The sequence below is a fragment of the Notothenia rossii genome (assembly GCF_949606895.1).
Source record: "Notothenia rossii genome assembly, chromosome: 11".
Classification (NCBI taxonomy): domain Eukaryota; kingdom Metazoa; phylum Chordata; class Actinopteri; order Perciformes; family Nototheniidae; genus Notothenia; species Notothenia rossii.
The window spans coordinates 27,667,572-27,686,547 of NC_136910.1; the positions used below are offsets into that span (position 1 = coordinate 27,667,572).

An 18,976-nucleotide genomic window follows, 5' to 3' on the forward strand; every position below is an offset into this window, starting at 1 on the left:
GTTTCAAAATAAAAGACCTTTGAAGTCTCATATATGAGCTAGTCCTTCTGTTTGTATCCAACAGTTAAAATGTACGAATTACATTGAACCAGAATTGTCCCCCTTTTTTCTTTAACAGTGAAGAAAATTGGTTATGTTAATGATATATTGACGGCAAAACTCAAAATGTCCCCGGTTTTAATTTTGAAAATCTGGTCACCTTACCACTGCGGCTCCGTTAGGTCCGGGCTGTGGAGTCCGTCTTTTCTTAACGTGTGAATGACAAGCATTAAGAATAACAAAATATAGCTAATTCTCTTGCAGATTGTCTCATTTGATTATGAATGTAACGTTTATATAGGGGAACTACACTGCTAGCAGTAACTTGGTATGCATGTATTTCATGTTAGCTTAGCTTCTTAGCCTGAGCTAGCTCTGTTTACTCCCAGTTCGGAGGCAGCAGGTCCCGCTTCGGCTCCGCCTCTTTGCCCTTATTTGGAGCAGGCGGGATTAGACTCTGACGTCGCTGTCAAGCCGTTAGTGGCAGACTCCGCCTACTAAGGGCTTCTCGGCAACTGTGCAGAATCCTATGGGTGACGTCACGGACACTACGCCCATTAATATATACAGTCTATGGTTGTAACGGAATATATGTAAAGGCGTTACGTAATCGGAATACAAAAATCAAGTAGGCTAACTGTATTCAGCTGGCGTTATACTTGAAAAACGAGTAATCTGATTACAGTTACTTTCGTAAACCTGAAGTGAATACATTTTGGAATACTTATTGGAATTATTGGTGGAAAAGTTTCCTCACAAAATGTAAAATTCATTACCGGCAGAACTGTGTGCACACTGCACAGCGCTGCAGCATGTCTGTGAGCGAGAGAGATGGTGTCTGTGAGGCCCCGCCCCCGCACGCAAATGAGAGAGAGATCTCTTAAAATATATTGAAAGTTAGAAACGGAGATGGTTAGATAAAATGTGCAAGATAACGTTTATGTAGCATTTATTTATTGTCGAAATTATGACATTTCATAACGGGATAAAATCAAAGTGAATGGCCTGCTGCTGCTGAATGCATGGGGCAAGTGACTGGAAACAGTTTTAAAAGTTATTACATCGTTTCAGATAATAAATAATGTAGCATTTCCCTCCGAATAATGGTCGTAGGCTTTACTGATGAACCAGAATTTATTCAAACTCCAGACCCAACGTAAGAGCTTGAGCCTCTTCAGGGGGTGCTAACATTTAAATATACAGTCCGTTCTTCTCTTTCTCCGCCGTTACATAGAAGATATTACTTTCTCCGTCACGTTGTTTTCAAAAGCTACAACCACTTCCTGTCAGCCGCGTTAACTTGCCTTTAAAATAAAAGCATACAAATGAAACAGGAAGTTCACCTAAATTACATTATAAGATATATATATAACTGCAACGAAAGCAACAAAAACAATGCAACATCCCCTTCAGTCTCAAATAACACAAATTGGGTTATCTACAATAATGATAATTCATTCTATTTAGGGGCGCCTTTCAAAGCACCCAAGGACACCTTACAATTCATAACATATTCCAAGGAAAGGTTTTAAGACAGTACAAAGAATGCAGTCCGGGTGATGTTTTTTATGTGGGGTGCAGACGAGAGAGCTGTCCAGAATGACACCAAGATGTTGTGTTTGAGTTCTTGATCAGCCATTAAAACAGTAAAATAAGCGTCTCCTGTTCACCAAAACATACCCATCTGTTATTGAAAAATAAAGCATTTCAAAAGTATACTAAAAGTAATCTGAATACGTTTTTAAGACACGTAACTGTAACTGTATTCTGATTACTTTCAAAAATTGCTGGACCGCGAAAGTGTCTATTGGATACATTTTGGCCCTTGGACAAATGTAGTTGGTGACCCCTGGTGTACAGGGAGAAGAGCAGAGGGGAAAGAACTCGCGAATGACTTCATAACCACAGAAGTCAAGGCGACGGGTCTGTAGTGATTTAACCCTGTGATCCTTGTTTTCCTCGTACATACATATGTGAACATATTTTATTATTTAGAAATAGTGGCTGGGTATCAAATCTCAAAACTTTTGGGGATATTGATCAAAACATGTTTGTTTCTCTGTTCATCCAAAACTATCCGGTAGCAAAATATTCAAAAAAGATTAGTAATCTTATTCTTTGACCAGTTCCTATTTTTTATTTTGAGTTTTATATAATGTATGTTATGTAGAAAAACACAGCTTCAATGTAAAGGACTGCAGGAAAACGTTTATTTCTTAAAGTTACAACAAAAAGAAAAAAAGACTGGACTCAGGTATTCTATCTACTAGTATAAAAGGACTTTTTCAGAACTGAAATATTTGAAGAGCCTTGGTGACAGCCAAATCTGAGATCATCTGAAGCTTCCTCAGCAGGGTTCAGTTCTTGGTTCGGGCCCAGACATTGATCAGTCCATCACTCCCTGCTGACAGCACAGCCCCCCCCCTGTGGTCGAAGGCCACGCTCTGCACGCTGTCCCTGTGTCCCGGCAGGCTGCTGGACACCAGAGAGTCCACCTCCACGACCCTGACCAGTCCATCGGAGCAGGCCACAGCCAGCGTCCTCCCTGACGGGCTGAACGCCACCTGGTTGGCAGCCCGGGGCCCGGCATCCACTGTGGCCATGGACACCGCAGGCTTCCTGATGTCCCACAGGTTGATGATGCCACAGGAGTCGCAGGATGCCACGGTGTGGCCCGCCATGCTGCAGGTGGAGTGGTTGCAGGGGTGCTGGTGTCCCTGGAAGATAGCAGTGCAGACCCCCAGCCTGGCATCCCACAGGGCCAGGGTTTTATCGGCTGAGCAGGTGAGAAGGAGGTCGGAGAAGGGCAGGAAGCAGACACTGTTGACGGAGGCGGTGTGGTGGCGCAGGGTGAGGGTGCAGCGCTGGCTGCTCAGGTCCCACAGCCGGGCCGTCCTGTCAGCATAGCAGGAAGCCAGGAAGTGACCACAGGAGTGGAAGCAGCAACCCCAAGTGGGCCGGCTGTGGCTCAGCGTCAACACACAGCCGCCGCCGCGAGAGAAGTCCCAAAGCCGCACCTGCAGGAAGAAACACCTGCAGAGTTAGGGGTTAGAAACACCTGGAGAGTTAGGGGTTAGAAACATCTGCAGAATTAGGGGTTAGAAACATCTGCAGAATTAGGGGTTAGAAACACCTGCAGAGTTAGGGGTTAGAAACACCTGCAGAATTAGGGGTTAGAACATTTTTCAGAATTAAGGGTTAGAAACACCTGGAGAGTTAGGGATCAGAAACCACCAGAGTTAGGGGTCGGAGACACCAGAGTTAGGGGTCAGAAACACTAGAGTTAGGGGTCAGAAACACTAGAGTTAGGGGCTAGAGTTAGGGGTTAGAAACACCTGCAGAATTAGGGGTTAGAAACACCTGGAGAGATAGGGGTTAGAAACACCTGGAGAGTTAGGGGTTAGAAACACCTGCAGAGTTAGGGGTTAGAAACACCTGGAGAGTTAGGGGTTAGAAACACCTGCAAAGTTAGGGGTTAGAAACACCTGCAGAATTAGGGGTTAGAAACACCTGCAGAATTAGGGGTTATAAACATTTGCAGAATTAGGAGTTAGAAACACCTGGAGATTTAGGGGTTAGAAACACCTACAGAATTAGGGGTTAGAAACACCTGCAGAATTAGGGGTTAGAAACATCTGCAGAATTAAGGGTTAGAAACACCTGCAGAATTAGGGGTTATAAACATTTGCAGAATTAGGAGTTAGAAACACCTGGAGATTTAGGGGTTAGAAACACCTACAGAATTAGGGGTTAGAAACACCTGCAGAGTTAGGGGTTAGAAACACCTGCAGAATTAGGGGTTAGAAACACCTGCAGAATTAGGGGTTAGAAACATTTGCAGAATTAGGGGTTAGAAACACCTGGAGAGTTAGGGGTTAGAAACACCGGAGTTAGGGGTCAGACACACTAGAGTTAGGGGTCAGAAACACCAGAGTTAGGGGTCGGAAACACCAGAGTTAGGGGTCAGCAACACTAGAGTTAGGGGTCAGAAACACCAGAGTTAGGGGTCAGAAACACTAGAGTTAGGGGCTTAGTTTTAAACTTCATGTCAATAACCTGCTTAAAAAGCTGAGGGTTAGACTAGGTTTCTTTTTCAGAAACAAGTCCTGTTTCTCGCTTGAGGCCAGGAAAAGGCTAGTCACTGTGAACTTTTTACCTGTGATGGTGATTTGTTGCACCTGCCTATTGCCTGAACAAGTTAGATGCCACCTATCACAGCGCACTGAGATTTGTCACAAATTGTAAAGCACTTACTCATCACTGTACCCTGTATGCCAAGTCAGGTTTGCCGTTCACTTACTGTAAAGAGGCTCAGTCATTGGTACACGTTTATTTATAAAGCTTTGTTGGGTAAACTCCCGTATTATATCTGCTCTCTGATAACACAGAGAGTAGCAGGCAGCTATTGTCTGAGATCGCGTGATGTACTATTGTTAGATGTGCCAAGAGCAAGGACTGTCTTAGGTAAGAGAGCTTTTATGTGCGCAGCTCCACTTGCTTGGAACAATCTTCAGCAAGAATTGAAACTGAGCAGTCTCATTCCTCTGCATGTTTTTAAAGCTAGGCTAAATGAAATGCTTGTTGATACTATGGGCACTTGTAAATGTCTATAACTATGTAAATGTATCCTGTAAATAGAATGTATAATGTCCTTTATTATTTTATGTTTCATGTGGAACCTATATGCTGCAGGTCTCCCTTGAAAAAGAGATCTATGATCTCAATGGGACCAATCTCGTTAAATAAAGGTTTGAAATGAAATGAAATGAGGGGCTAGAGTTAGGGGTGAGAAACACCTGCAGAGTTAGGGGTTAGAAATACCAGAGTTAGGGGTCAGCAACACTAGAGTTAGGGGTCAGAAACACCAGAGTTAGGGGTCAGCAACACTAGAGTTAGGGGTCAGAAACACCAGAGTTAGGGGTCAGAAACACTAGAGTTAGGGGTTGGAAACACCTGCAGAGTTAGGGGTTAGAAACACCAGAGTTAGGGGTTAGAAACACCACAGTCAGGGGTCCCACCTACACCTGCTGAAGCAGTGGTGTAAAGTAACTAAGTAGATTTACTGTACTTAAGTACAATTATGAGGTAATTGTACTTTACTTAAGTATTTCAATGTTATGCTATGTACACTACAATTCGGAGGTAAAAGGTGTACTTTAACTCCACTACATTTGTTTAATGCCTTTAGTAACTTTACAGATTTGGATTATTGATGTGAAATATGATCGACTCTTAAATCAGACTTTGGTTGCACCTGGTTGCTATTGTCTGCAGTAGATGCAGTGTTGCTGGCGAGTACTGATGGTTGTTTTAACCATTTTTTTATATCCATGATTATCCACAGATGCAACTGCTGTACAGGCATCTGACATAACAACGTTACTTACTGTATTAGTGGACACAATTAATGCAGCAGACAATGTCATTTAATTACAATTACAATTTGTTTTGTTTTCAGGGAAATTATTATTATTATTATAATTATTATTATATTTGTAATATTTTTCACTCCCATCTCTTTTTTCAATAGAGGGTGCAGTCAATTCTATTGGAGGTGCAATGCATGATAATGCATCCCTGTAGAACCGGGCCTGGGCCCCGCTAAGGTGGAACCGCCCCCAAAATGATGCGCTGCATCTGTACGACTCTACGGGGTCTGCGTCCCGCTGTGGGACGGCACAGGACGGAGAGGAACTCACCGTGCTGTCTCTACTCGTTGTTGCTAATTTCCCTCCATCTGGGTGGAAGCTGCAGCCAGACAACCAATCAGAGTGACCCTCACCTGTCAGCACCATCTGACCCCCCTGCAACACACATCACATGACATTACTTTTAGCCAATCACAGTGCCTCCATTGACTTGTCTCGTCTGTTCAACTCTTTTATAACATGATGTTTGTTCTGGTCTGATTTAGCCTCACACTGTCCCATCCATTCATTTCATGTAAGGAAATGGGATTGGAGGACTTCTAATCCTCACACACACAGCACCACACACACACACACTGAATGTAGACTCTGTTTTAATCCGACATATTGTTAGGGGCAGTGGGTAGCTATATACTGTATGTATATACAGTACCTTGGTCGAAGGGACCCAGTACCCAGTAGGGGAGATGGTTCCCTGAAGGTACCAGTCCACACTAATGGTGCATTTCCACTGCAGGGCCTCGCACGGCTTAGAACGGTACAGTTAGGCCTTGGTAGGCCAGGCTCACTTTATGCTGCGTTTCCATAACAGTTTAGGAACTGGGGTAGTAACTATTGTAACACAGTGTAGGCGGAAACGTGACTTCATCTTCAATGCGAACCACACGAAAACAACATCAGCCGTTAGCTGTTAGCACTAAGAGCTCACAGCTCCTCATATCTGTTCAGAAACTAGACAAAAGTTAAACAAGTACAAACCACAGACTGTCTGTGACATGGCGAATACAGTCGCTGGTTTATTTATGTCTGTATAGGCCGTTGTTGTGAGTGTGGACGGTCGGAGCATACACCGCGTTAGCTAAGCCGATCTCAATTTAGAAAACACGCATTTTAAAAAGGTGTTTCGCCTGCCGTCTGTCTGCAGACTTGCCAAAGCATTAATTCATGGTTTTTACTAACCGGTATCAGTATGCTGTTGCTTCGGCATCATTTTGAAACGTGTATTAGAATTAAATCACGGTAAAATATGTTCATTTTGTTGTAGTTGCCAGCGATTCTCTCACTAGATTAGCATACTCAGCCCGGTTGTTGGCCCGGAAAGAAGCTCGATTTTGGAGAGCCAGAAAAACTGTGAAAAAGTACCAGCTAGCCGGAACTACGCCTAGTGGAAACGCAACCAAAAACGTCCGGGCACGGCACGCTTAAACCGCGCTGTAGTGGAAATGCGCACAAGTCCGCTCAGGGACTTGATCTGCCTGACCTTTGTGAATCTAACCTTGTTACATTTCTGTCCCCCCTCTCATATAAGGTTAACTCACTGGATCTTATTCAGAATCTCCAATGTGTCCTCCCACCTCCTCATGCATCATATCATCTTTATCTTTAGCTCTTTTGTCTCATTTCATCCTTTATCACACAATCATTCTCTATCAAACAATCGATTGTCTTTTCTCATAACTTAGTGTGTCATATTGTATCTGATCTAATCTTGCAATATTTATATTGTCCCATCTTCTCACTTCTCTTTTTTCCATTGTATTATTTTACCTTTAATCATGTCTTGTAATTTCATGTGATTCAACCTGCGATCTATATTATCCGTCTCATTCTCTTGAAGCCTTAGGCCAGGGATGGCAAACATACGGCCCGCGGACCGGACCCGGCCCGGGAGGCATTCCAGCTTGGCCCACGGAGCTGAAGGACTTTGCTAAGTAGGCTATGGCTGCATCTCAGGTCGATTAAATGGAATCCTTGCGTCCCTCACTTGCGTGGTTTCCCTGCGTTTAGTCCCTCCCACCAGGGAAGTATGTAGAAACGCAAGGAAACCACGAGAAGCAGGGAAATGATTTTTAAGAGCAATGGGACGTCCTTTCCTCCGTCACGTGAAGCGACATCCATTTGTGATGACACCGCACAGCTAATGTCTGACAGCAGCTCTGTCCCCGTTGTTTTCACACACACTCTATTAGTTCACATTTACTGACACAAACATTTGTATCATCTGTTGTAGGCCCAAATACATTAAATCAAATAAGAACTCATTCTCAAAAAAGATAAATGCCATTCTTAAAATGTATAAACGAAAAAAGCGATCATGAAAATGTTTCCAATAAATGAATAAAATGATTTTTTACCACTTTGTTGTTCAGATATATCACATATTTGTAACTAAATGATACATTAATTGAAACAAAACACAGTATAGACTGAGGAGTGACTCTCGTGAGTTTCATGTATTTTCTTCACTCCGCTGGGAAACTGCTCTCATGTCAAGAAGCATCAGATCAGTGCATGCGCTGCATCGTCCAATCAGTGAGCGATACACAGTAAGGGGGCAGGGCGAATACCTGAGGATTTAATCGGAGGATGGTCTGTTAGTTACTCCATTATCGCTCCTCCATTATCGCTCCTCCGGCAGAAATAAGCGCCATGGGATGCTACTCAAGATGGCGCAGACAAATCAACTTCCGGTGATACCGAGTGTCACTACCCGATCTGCAGCCCTGCCCGATCTGCAGTGCGCATGTGCGAGATGAGTTATTGTTATTACAACGTGACTTCACTATTATTTAACAACTCTTTTTATTGGGTTCTTTTATTTGGGGTTAAGTACATTGTCAGAATAAGTGAGAAATGAATTTAACTTCTGTTAGACAGCTATCATACTGAATAAATATTTACTGTGAATGTATGCACAAATGTATGGCATATAAGCTGTCTAACAGAAGTTAAATTCATTTCTCATTTATTCTGACAATGTACTTAACCCCAAATAAAAGAACCCAATAAAAAGAGTTGTTAAATAATAGTAAAGTCACGTTGTAATAACAATAACTCGTCTCTCTCGAGTTTTCTTTTTGAGCTTTGCCAAAAGCCACTATGTCAAGAGTCCTACTTGGGTTGCCGTCCGGAGTCCCGCCCCTGCCCCTTCCCCCGCCTCGACGTAAGCGTGACGTATGTGGTGCTTTTGCTCTGGCCGGACAATTTTTTGGTGCTTGAAACGAACCGGATTCCGGAGCTAAGAGGCTGCTCCACTGCGGTGTGAAGAGGAAAACCCGGTGCTTTTCAAGCTCCAGCTCCGAACCGGCCCTGAAATACCGTTGGTGTGAATGAGGTATAAGTCTGTTGGACTGTTAATTAAGAAAAAAAAAAAGCATTGTTGGATATTATTGTTGGATATTATTATAGTTTTGTATCGGTACTTGCATGGTTAAACAGTATTGTAATTGTTTTCATGTCTTCGAGGTTTAAACAATGTAGCACTTACCTGCACTTTAAAGTGACATGCTGATGTTGTTTACAGCTAAAGGAAAGGAGATGTTACAGATATGGGCATCTGTTAATGCCTGTTATATAGAGACGCCTGTTGGCGCTTTAGTAAACTGCATGCTGACACAGGCTTACACTGTGATGTACTATATCCGCAAGCGCGGGAATATAGGCTACATGTGATGGAGTTGTGAGTTACTGAAATAAAGCTGCAGACTGAAACAGTGACCCTGCTCATTTCCCTCATCTAAGAAATTTGCATATGACCGGAGTTATGCTGACATGAGTCGGTACAAAGACAAAATTACGGAATTGCTGCGGGAGTTTGAGCGGCGGTTTCAGGTCTTTGGTGAGCTTGAGACAGAGTTTGCAGTTTTTCGCTCGCCATTTGCAGTTAAGGCTGCGGATTTGCCTGTCAACATACAACTTCAGATAATCGACTTAAGTGATCAGGATTTAAAGGACAAATTTGCCTCGCCGGACTTGGGCACATTTTATCGGCATCTTTTGCCAGGATACCCCAAATTGACAGCCCTGGCAGCAAAATTTTTGAGCATGTTTGGGACCTACCTTTGTGAACAGGTTTTTCTCTATAATGAACATTAGTAAAACAAAGCTGCGCTAAAGACTCACACACAAGTGCCTAAATTAAATAATTAAATTGGCTGCTAGTCATGATTTTAAGCCTGATTGATACCCTTGTGAAGGCTAAAATATGTCAAGTTTCAGGAGCAAATTAATCAGTGAGTTGACCTGTTCTGTGACTTCAGTTCTGTGAAAACAAGAACCTACTGACATATTTGAACATTTTGTACTATTATGTCACTGAACATTGTGTATTATAATGCCAATCAGCAGCTTCATTAGGCAAAAAATAGTTTGGCTTGATGTAACACTGTGGCTGCACTGCCCCAACTTTTTTTCAATATAGAAATTCTATATTTTCAAGGCAAGGAAGCTAACTCAAACTCCTCACTTAATAGCTCCCACGTTTTTATTTGTATTTTGTGGTGAGTCAGTTCAGGTGGAAACTGTGATCTGTTGAAAATAACATGAAATTGCACTTGTTTGTCTTAATACATTTAAGTTTGTTCATAACGTTTTGCGTCTCAGTATGTGGACATTTTCTGAATGTACTTGTAGCCTACTTATTTGCACTTAAACAGAAATATTGTCGTTATAGGGCCTGTGGGTTATTATGCTATTATTTTACCCACATAAGATCAAAGTGGGCAGTATGTGGCCCCTTAACTGAAATGAGTTTGCATAGGCAATAGGCATAGGCATAGAGATAGGCATAGGCAATAGCAAAGCTAAGACCTAATTTCCTGCCATAACTCCACAAACAAACTAAACAGGTTTTACAAATGCCTCATGATTCACTAACAAACACAATATGGTTTGCAAATACAAAACACCATCTACAAACTAATGCATTTAGTTCTGCAAAGAAAAAATTTATCTATCAAACAAACACATACCATTTTTCTAAAGAATCATGTTTCAGAGACAAATTCAGCATAGGTTTTACAAGAACACACATTTTTTTTACAAATACAACACTTTTTTTTACAAGGACAAAACTTCTTTTTACAACTACAACAAACTTGTTCTTTTCACGGCTGAATATTACTGCCAAAAATCACGTGACTCACTCACGTGACTTTTGGCAGTAATATTCCGCCGTGGCTGGCACATAGATATATATCTATGGCCACATGCTCCACGGCAACAGGGGGCGCTATTGAGTCCATTGGGAAGGCGGGAGGTTGAGCAGAGCATGGAACAGCCCTTGCCAGCCTGATGACAGTGGTGTTTCTAGCGATCCAGCAATCTGGGTCAGTGAGTGTAATAGTGATAATATTATAAGCAAGGTGAATTTAGCGATCACAACAAAAACAGCCAAGACACATATTTAGCCCAGAAAATTAATGTTATTAAGGCCGTAAATATTAATATATAAGCCTTTGTCAGCCTTTGTCTAAAATGGACAACATTGTAACTAAGGAGATTTAAACCATTTAAACAGCGATTCTGCACTCTTCATTTTCTTTCCTGCTATATTCAATGAGTGATACAAATATTTTTGACCACAAGTTTTTAATAAAACTGACACTGTTGCACTCGGTACTAGTTGACTGCTATCAGAAATAAAAGGAAGTACTTTACTGTGTACTTTGTAAGTAATCCTCTGTCAGAGTCCCCTCCATAGTAATGCATGTTTTCTGCTATCTTTGATGAATGATACAAATAAAATGTTACCATTAGTTCTTAATGAAATTGATACTGTTTGACTTTGTATTAGTAAGCTTACTACTAACAATACATTGAAATACTTTTACTGTGTATTTTTTGAGGAATCCTCTGTCAAAGTCCCCTGCTGAGAACAAAATCAAGCCACTTCTGCTAAGTTTGATGAGGGAATTATTTTTTGTTGCCATTAGTTCTTTGTGAGATTGATGCTGTTGGACTCAGTACTACTGAAACTACCCCCACAAGTACTATGAAGTACTTATTGTGTACTTTTACAGTAATCCTCTATCTATCCTCTGTCCCCTCCTGACTACAAGAATGCATGTTTTTCTTTTAATAAGCATTAAAAAACACTTCTTCCTGAGACTGATATTGTTGGACGGAGTATTTTAAGAGGATGGTAGACATGATTATCAGCAATACTTCCAGTCAGTACTCTGGCAGCAGCATTTTTACCCCTTGGAAAGTCTTTAGAGTCTAGCTTGGATAGCTGGTCACAACTATCCTTCAGCAAAGTGACACACTCTGTCACTCTGGTTGGCCTCTTATGATGCTGCTGTCTTTTAATATATCATTATTCCTCTGGCGCTAGTTCGTTCCTCGCAGATTCTTCATTCTCATCAGCCTCATCCTTCCATCAGTCCTAGTCAACGCCTCCAGTACACTTCCAGTGTCTGACTCCATATGATATTGTCCTGATGCTGTAAGGGTGATGCCCCAGGATCACAAAATGACCCCTCTAGAGTCTGAGTGCCAAGGACCTCATATTATGTCCGTCATTAATGTTACATCACCCATTTTAACAGTTTTCTTTCCTTTTTCTCTTCTCTTAACTGAATAGTCCTGTATTTAAGTATAACCCAATGTAAAGTCCTTTTCCTGCACCATTTTAAGGCTTCAAAACAGCCATTTTTACTGTATGTGTTTGGAGAAATGACACAATAAATGGCCCAGAATTGTACTTGATAAACTATGAATCTTGTGGTGCTCGAAGAAATACAGACGGGTTGTGCCTTTTTTGGAGCCCTTTTTTGCAATTTGTATTAAAATGTCAGAAGTTATTTAAACAAACCACTATCTGAGGATAATACAAGCAACCATACAACGCCCTTTATCTAGAGAGCCATTGAAGCCCAGGAAGAATTTATCCTTCCACAAATATTTTCAACTGCTGTATTAATAAAGTTGCCACGTGTTTTCAAATTCAAGTTAAGGCACTATCTGTGCAGAACATTACACATATTCTTCATTTGCAGTATTTTAAAAGTGTTCAGAAAGACTGCACAAATTATTATGCTATATATATCTATATAATATCAATATTGTTATTAACTTCAACCAAAGTCAATTTAAATAGCGGGCAAAAGTGGGTTAATTGCCATGGATGTGGTGTTTGATATAGTTTACGACTTTACGTTCAATTTTAACTATTTTAGGCAGAAAAACGTATATTGACGAAACCTTTTTTAATAATTTACTATAATTTAGAAAGGTTTTTGTGAGAAATCATTTCAAAAGTAAACTTATTTTTCATTTTATATTTCAATTTGAAATGTTTGCACACAACATTATTAATTTATACATTTTTATAAAACATTTAAATTATAAATCCATTTATTTTATTGTATTTCCTTGAGGCTGGAGAAGATATCCAGCACGTGGTTCAACATGTAATACAAGTAAGTATATTATGTACAACATGGAAAAGTAAATAAAATAAGTTTCATAGGAGGATGAGGATTTATTTTCTCTCACCTTGTAATTACACAATCAAACAATCTATAATTTAGCTCTGACCTTCACAAAAACATTTTGTTGAATTGGACACATTTTTCGAAGGTCTATTGACAGACATGCAATGACTGGGACTGATGGAAGAATCTGAGAGGAATGAACTAGGAGCAGAGGAATAATGATATTTAAAAGACAGCAGCCCCATAAGAGGCCAACAAGAGTCACACGGGTGTGTCACTTTGCTGAAGGATATTTGTGACCAGCTATCCAGGCCAGACTCTAAAGACTTTCCAAGGGGTAAAAATGCTGCTGCTGGAGTACTGACTGGAAGTATTGCTGATATCATGTCTACCATCCTCTTAAAATACTCTGTCCAACAATATCAGTCTCTTGAGAAAGGTGTTTTAACGTTTATTCAAAATAGCAGAGAAACATGCATTATTGTGCTCAGGAGGGGACATTGACAGAGGATTACTCAAAAAGTACACAGTAAAAGTACTTCATAGTACTTGTGGGACTAGTACTGTGTCCAACAGTGTCAATATCATGAAGAACTAATAGCAATAAATAATTTTCTTTCCTCATCAAACTTAGCAGAAGTGGCTTGATTTTGTTCTCAGGAGGGGACTTTGACAGAGGATTAAAAAAAAAACACACACACTAGAAGTACTTCAATGTATAGTAGGTGTAAGAATACTGAGTCCAGCAGTCTCAATATCATTAAGAACTTATGGTAAAATTGTCTTTTTATCACTCATCAAAGATAGCAGAAAACATGCATTATACGGAGCGGAGGGGACTCTGACAGAGGATTACTCACAAAGTACACAGTAAAGTACTTCATTTTATTTCTGGTAGCAGTCAACTAGTACCGAGTCCAACAGTATCAGTTTTATTCAGAACTTATGGTAAAACATATTTGTATCACTCATTGAATATAGCAGGAAAGAAAATGAAGAGTGCAGAATCGCTGTATGGTTTAAATCTCCTTGGTTACAATGTTGTCCATTTTAGACAAAGGCTTATTATATTTAAAGCCCTAATAACATACATTTTCTGGGCTCAATATGTGTCTTGGCTGTTTTTGTTGTGATGCTAAATTCACCTTGTTTATAATATTATCACTAATACACTCACTGACCCAGATCGCTGGATCGCTAGAAACACCACTGTCATCAGGCTGGCAAGGGCTGTTCCATGCTCTGCTCAACCTCCCGCCTTGCAAATGGACTCAGTAGCGCCCCCTGCTGCCGTGGAGCATGTGCCCAAAGATATATATCTATGTGCCAGCCACGGCGGAATATTACTGCCAAAAGTCACGTGAGTGAGCCACGTGACTTTTGGCAGTAATATTCAGCCGTGAGAAGAAAAAGTTTTGTACTTGTAATAAAAAATATTGTAGTTGTAAAAAAAAATTCTGTACTTGTAAAACCTATTCTGAATTTGTCTCTGAAACATGATTCATAAGAAAAATTGTATGTGTTTGTTTGATAGATACGTTTTTTCTTTGCAAAACTAAATGCATTAGTTTGTAGATGGTGTTTTGTATTTGCAAACCACATTGTGTTTGTTAGTGAATCATGAGGCATTTGTAAAACCTGTTTGGTTTGTTTGTGGAGTTATGTAAGGAAATTAGCTCCATATTTGCCACCCCTGCAAGGCTTTAGCCTGTCAGATACAATCGTGTTAACCTCTCAACAATGATCTAGTGTTCTAGTCCCATCTCATGTATCATTGCTACAGTGGCATACAGCAGCAGAGAACTCTCATCAAGTTGCTACATTTTGGTTTGATTGTTGCATTGTTATGATGGGAGAACATATGGCTGATGACAGAGATATACAGCCCAGCATATTTCTGCTTTATCTACTCATTTATTTTATAGGTTTCATTCTTTTATTTATTCATTTTTGTCTTTGAGAGCGATCATTATTCATTTTGTTGTATGATATTGTTATTATCATACCTACTTTACCCCCTTGTGTCCCTTGAATTGTTATATTAGCTGTTATGCTGCATGTGTGCAAAAAGGTTTTCACGTCTGACTTGAAGGGAATTTCTTCTTCTCTGTTTTAGTTTGTGATGTGTAGAGGTTGTGAAAGCACTTTGAGCTGCACCAGGGGTATGAAACGTGCTATAGTATACAAAGCTTTATATATATTATAACTATTATTAACACCTTCTCTTACCTTCTCTCCGTGGGCTTGAAGCAGCCATAGCCTCCAGCTGCAGTCATCACTGGCGGAGGCGACGATGAGTTTTCGTGGATGGAGGTGGATGCAGCTGATAGGAAGCTTGTGGGCTCTGATGGAGTAGGACAGGCTGAGAGGGGTTTCCATGGTTTCATGTTCAGTTTCCGGCCCCCTGCTGCAGGTGGGAACCCCGGTGTCCTCTGAGTGTGGGGCCTGGGTGTCCTGTGGCCCACTGCCGCCACTTTTAATGTTTCTCTCTTTCTTGATCTGGGAATCCTGCTGATTCAGTGCTTTGGAGTTTTGAACTCTGCCTTTCTTTAAACTGAGGAGCATTTTCTTCCTGAGAGCCTCCTGAATGGTGTCCTCGAGCCGCCTCAGTGCCGGCCTGTAGGACTGCAGGTCTTTCTTCAGCTGGTGGAGGTACTCCATCAGCCTGCTTTTGTGTTCGGCGACACGTTGGTACTGCAGCCGGTAGAAATCCCTCTCCCTTTGCGTCCTCAGCAGATGCTCCCCTGAATGCAGCACTTCCTGTCTGAGCAGGTCTGTGTCTCTGTGCACAGTGTGCAGCTGAGCCTGGATCAGCTGCCTGTGTGTAAGCGCATCAGGCACGAGGAGGACTCCTGCCCTCCTCAGGGTCTGGGTCAGGAGTTTCTGCGCTAAGCCGTACCACTCCTCCTCGAAGCTGATCATAGTCCGGCCCAGGCCCGCTCTCTGGAGGACATTTCTCAGGAAGTCGTCCACTGCCTCTGGGATTTTGGGGACGATTTGTTGTTTAGATGGTCTAAGGTTTCTGCTCACAGCAGTGGGGGGGGCGGCCTCCATCAGCAGCTCTTCGAAGGCCTCCTCCTCAGCACTCCTCATCGCCTCCTCTGAAAAAACCTATGGTACTCTTTCTGTTCTTCTCACAGACATTTCCTCTGTCTCTGAACTTCTTGTTTACCTGTTGCCATAGTAACTATGCAGAACAGCTGAGTGTTGTTTTCCACTTTGTAACCATAGTAACTCTGCTACAACTGCTTTGTTTTATATTAAAGTTAAAGTTGTTGAGTATATATTATATTAATTGTATTAATGTAGCCTCCTTTCCATTGTTATGCTCTGTTAATTGCAAGTACATTTCAAGTAATCATGATTATGTGTTAATTATGCGACAGTTTTCTCTCACAGGATTTTCTGACAGTTGTATTATCAAAGTTTTAAATATATATAATATTTAATGACATTCGGGATTCACACACTCAGCATGCAAACCCTAATAGCAGATAAAGATATTTGCACATGTCGCCGCCTGAAGGTACTGCGCCACCCTAAACTGTGTGTCACATGACTTGGTCACATGACCGCTGGGGAACCACAACAGGAAGAGAGTGAACATACTTCACATCTGGTTACATTAGATGTCAGAGCAGCACGCGCTCTTCTGTAACTTTAGTCTTTATAAAGCTGCTTCTGTGTTCCTGAAGTCACGTTCCTGAATCAGGGCGCACGCGCTGTTCTCTCCAGGAAGAAGCCCCCCCCCCCCCCTCCCAAGAAGATATCTGGATTAACCGAGGTACGGACCCATTAACACACTATTTAAGGCCTTTCTTGAATATGTGCTATGTAAAAGTAGTTTCAACAGATATATTAAGTGTTATTCAGATTGGTCAGAGTAGCCTATATTTAAACCGTTCTTTGCCCCTCTGAGTGACCACTTCCGTTTGGTTAAATCTGTTTTTAGCGACGTTACTAATATAGGCTTGTTTCATGGATGTATAATCAGAACGGCTTGTTTGAGATGAGCTGCGGCTCGCCTCGAAAGTAGACGAGAAAAGCCGATTGCAGCCGGGGGAGGTCTCAAAAAGCTCGCCGGAATTCGGACAGCTCGGAGTCGGCTTTACTCGGTTTGCATTTATAAAGAATGCACAAATGTGTTTAATCGTTAATGTCAGATATGTACTAATTAAATACATTTGTTCCTGCTCAAGATTAGATTCAACGTTATTGTTATTGCAAAGATTACAGGTACTGAGACAACGAAATGCAGTTTAGCTTCTAACCAGGAGTACAACAAGCAGTAAAGTGAACAGTAATGTACACAAGAATACAGAATAAAATATAGAATGAATTGAATGATGAATAAACAGTGAGGGGTATGAATACACTAGATATACATAGCAGCCTGTGAGCAGTAGCCTATGAACAGTATTAACAGTGTGTATGAATATGCTAATATATATAAAGTATGAAAACGGTAAGCAGTGCAAGTATAGTATAACATATATAGATATTCATTTAATGATGATAAACATTGTGGAGCAATGATGAAAAATGTGAAGGGAAGTGGCGACGTAAAACTGACACAAAACAACAACAAACTTTTGCGCATGCTCTGTGAGCGCTCATACGGGTTATTCTGCTCTGATAGCCAGACATGATGGGTAATCTGTGACGTTTTATGGAAGCAAACAAGAGACAGAACAGGCTTCTCAATTCTTAAATTTCCCCTCCTCGACTCCTATCCTTGACTCCTATCCTCGTGAGTTAGTCCCGCCCACAGGAGATGCGAGCGGAGGACTGAGGAGGGGAGCCGAGGAGAGAGGAGGGGAAGCAGCAGGCGGTTAGAGAAATGAGACCTCCTCTTCTCTGAGTGGTCATTTTAAAGAGATGTCCATTAATGATGACAGGAGGCACAGCAGCTCTCTGTCTGATGGACAGATGTGTTCATGACCACTTATATATTTACTTAGATTCATTTACAGTGTGGCATAATGAGATAATAACAGGCTACAGATGCGGACACAAACACACACACACACACACACACACACACACACACACACACACACACACACACACACACACACACACACACACACACACACACACACACACACACACACACACACACACACACACACACACACACACACACACACACACACACACACACACACACACACACACACACACACACACACATTTATATACATATGTGAACTGCTCTATCAAAATCAGTCGCATTGACCCGAAGACACATTTTTAGTTGTATACACTGCTGGAAAGAGGAGATGCATAGCTTTCTAATGATATGACAGGATTGTTTTTGTACTCCAAATATTAAGCGAAATATGTCACATTATATAATGACTGTCACCGAGTCATCATTTTGAGAAAAAGGCCTTAAAAGTTTCCTCTTCTCTGGAATCCATCGATCTGATTGATTATTAGCAAATTATCAAAATACTACGGAGGGAAGATATTCTCGTTTTGATTACTGGCCTGGGGGAAGCTCGAGAGTGTGTGTATGTGTGTTTGTGTAATTTTGCGTTTGTGTGTATTGTTTGTTTCCCGGGGAAAACCCTCACGAGAAACACCGGCTGTTGTTATGCCTGCTGTGACGTCAAGTTACTCCGTTCTCCGCTTGTAATTATGCCGTTACAAGCTTCAAAGTTGTGTTTATCATCTGAATTTGCCGAAACAAGTTTAATATTCTGAAAGCCAAGACTTTGTTTAATTGAGATCAGATGAAAACAAACTGTAACGGACCCTGCCGTGTTATCTATGATTACTCTACGCCTTACATTCATAATGTCAGCCGGAGGGAGGGGGGGCGGCGGCGCTGCGGAACAGCAGATTGCCTGTCATCTTCCCTTTACAAGCTTAAAGAATGTATTTATCGTGTGAGTTTGGAAATAAAAGTTTCATATTCTGAAAGCCAAGACTTTGTTTGTTTAAAATCAAACAAAACAACCCAAACCCCCCAAAAATAGTTTTTTATGCAAATCCACGTTTATTTTGAAATGAGCCGTTCCGACTGATTTCGATAGAGCGGGTCACATACAATTTCAGAATCAAACA

The 18,976-nt window shown here is 41.3% G+C and overlaps 2 protein-coding genes across 2 annotated transcripts in view; one reads left to right on the forward strand and one right to left on the reverse strand.

Moving 5' to 3' along the window:
* Nucleotides 1–651: 651 nt before the first annotated feature.
* Nucleotides 652–16,148, reverse strand: spag16 (sperm associated antigen 16). Its single transcript, XM_079657700.1, has 3 exons — nt 15,134–16,148; nt 5,739–5,843; nt 652–3,056 (listed from the first exon to the last, which is right to left on the reverse strand). Exons 1-3 carry the CDS (start codon nt 15,995–15,997, stop codon nt 2,397–2,399), a joined length of 1,629 nt encoding a protein of 542 aa, XP_079513826.1. The 5' UTR covers nt 15,998–16,148; the 3' UTR covers nt 652–2,396.
* Nucleotides 16,149–16,455: 307 nt separating this feature from the next.
* The window catches only part of LOC307023979 (WD repeat-containing protein 91-like), a 51,029-nt gene continuing 48,508 nt past the window's right edge, over nt 16,456–18,976 (forward strand). The window contains exon 1 of the mRNA XM_079657717.1: nt 16,456–16,688. The gene's annotated coding sequence lies outside the window, so the exon portion shown is untranslated. The remainder of the gene's footprint in view (nt 16,689–18,976) is intronic.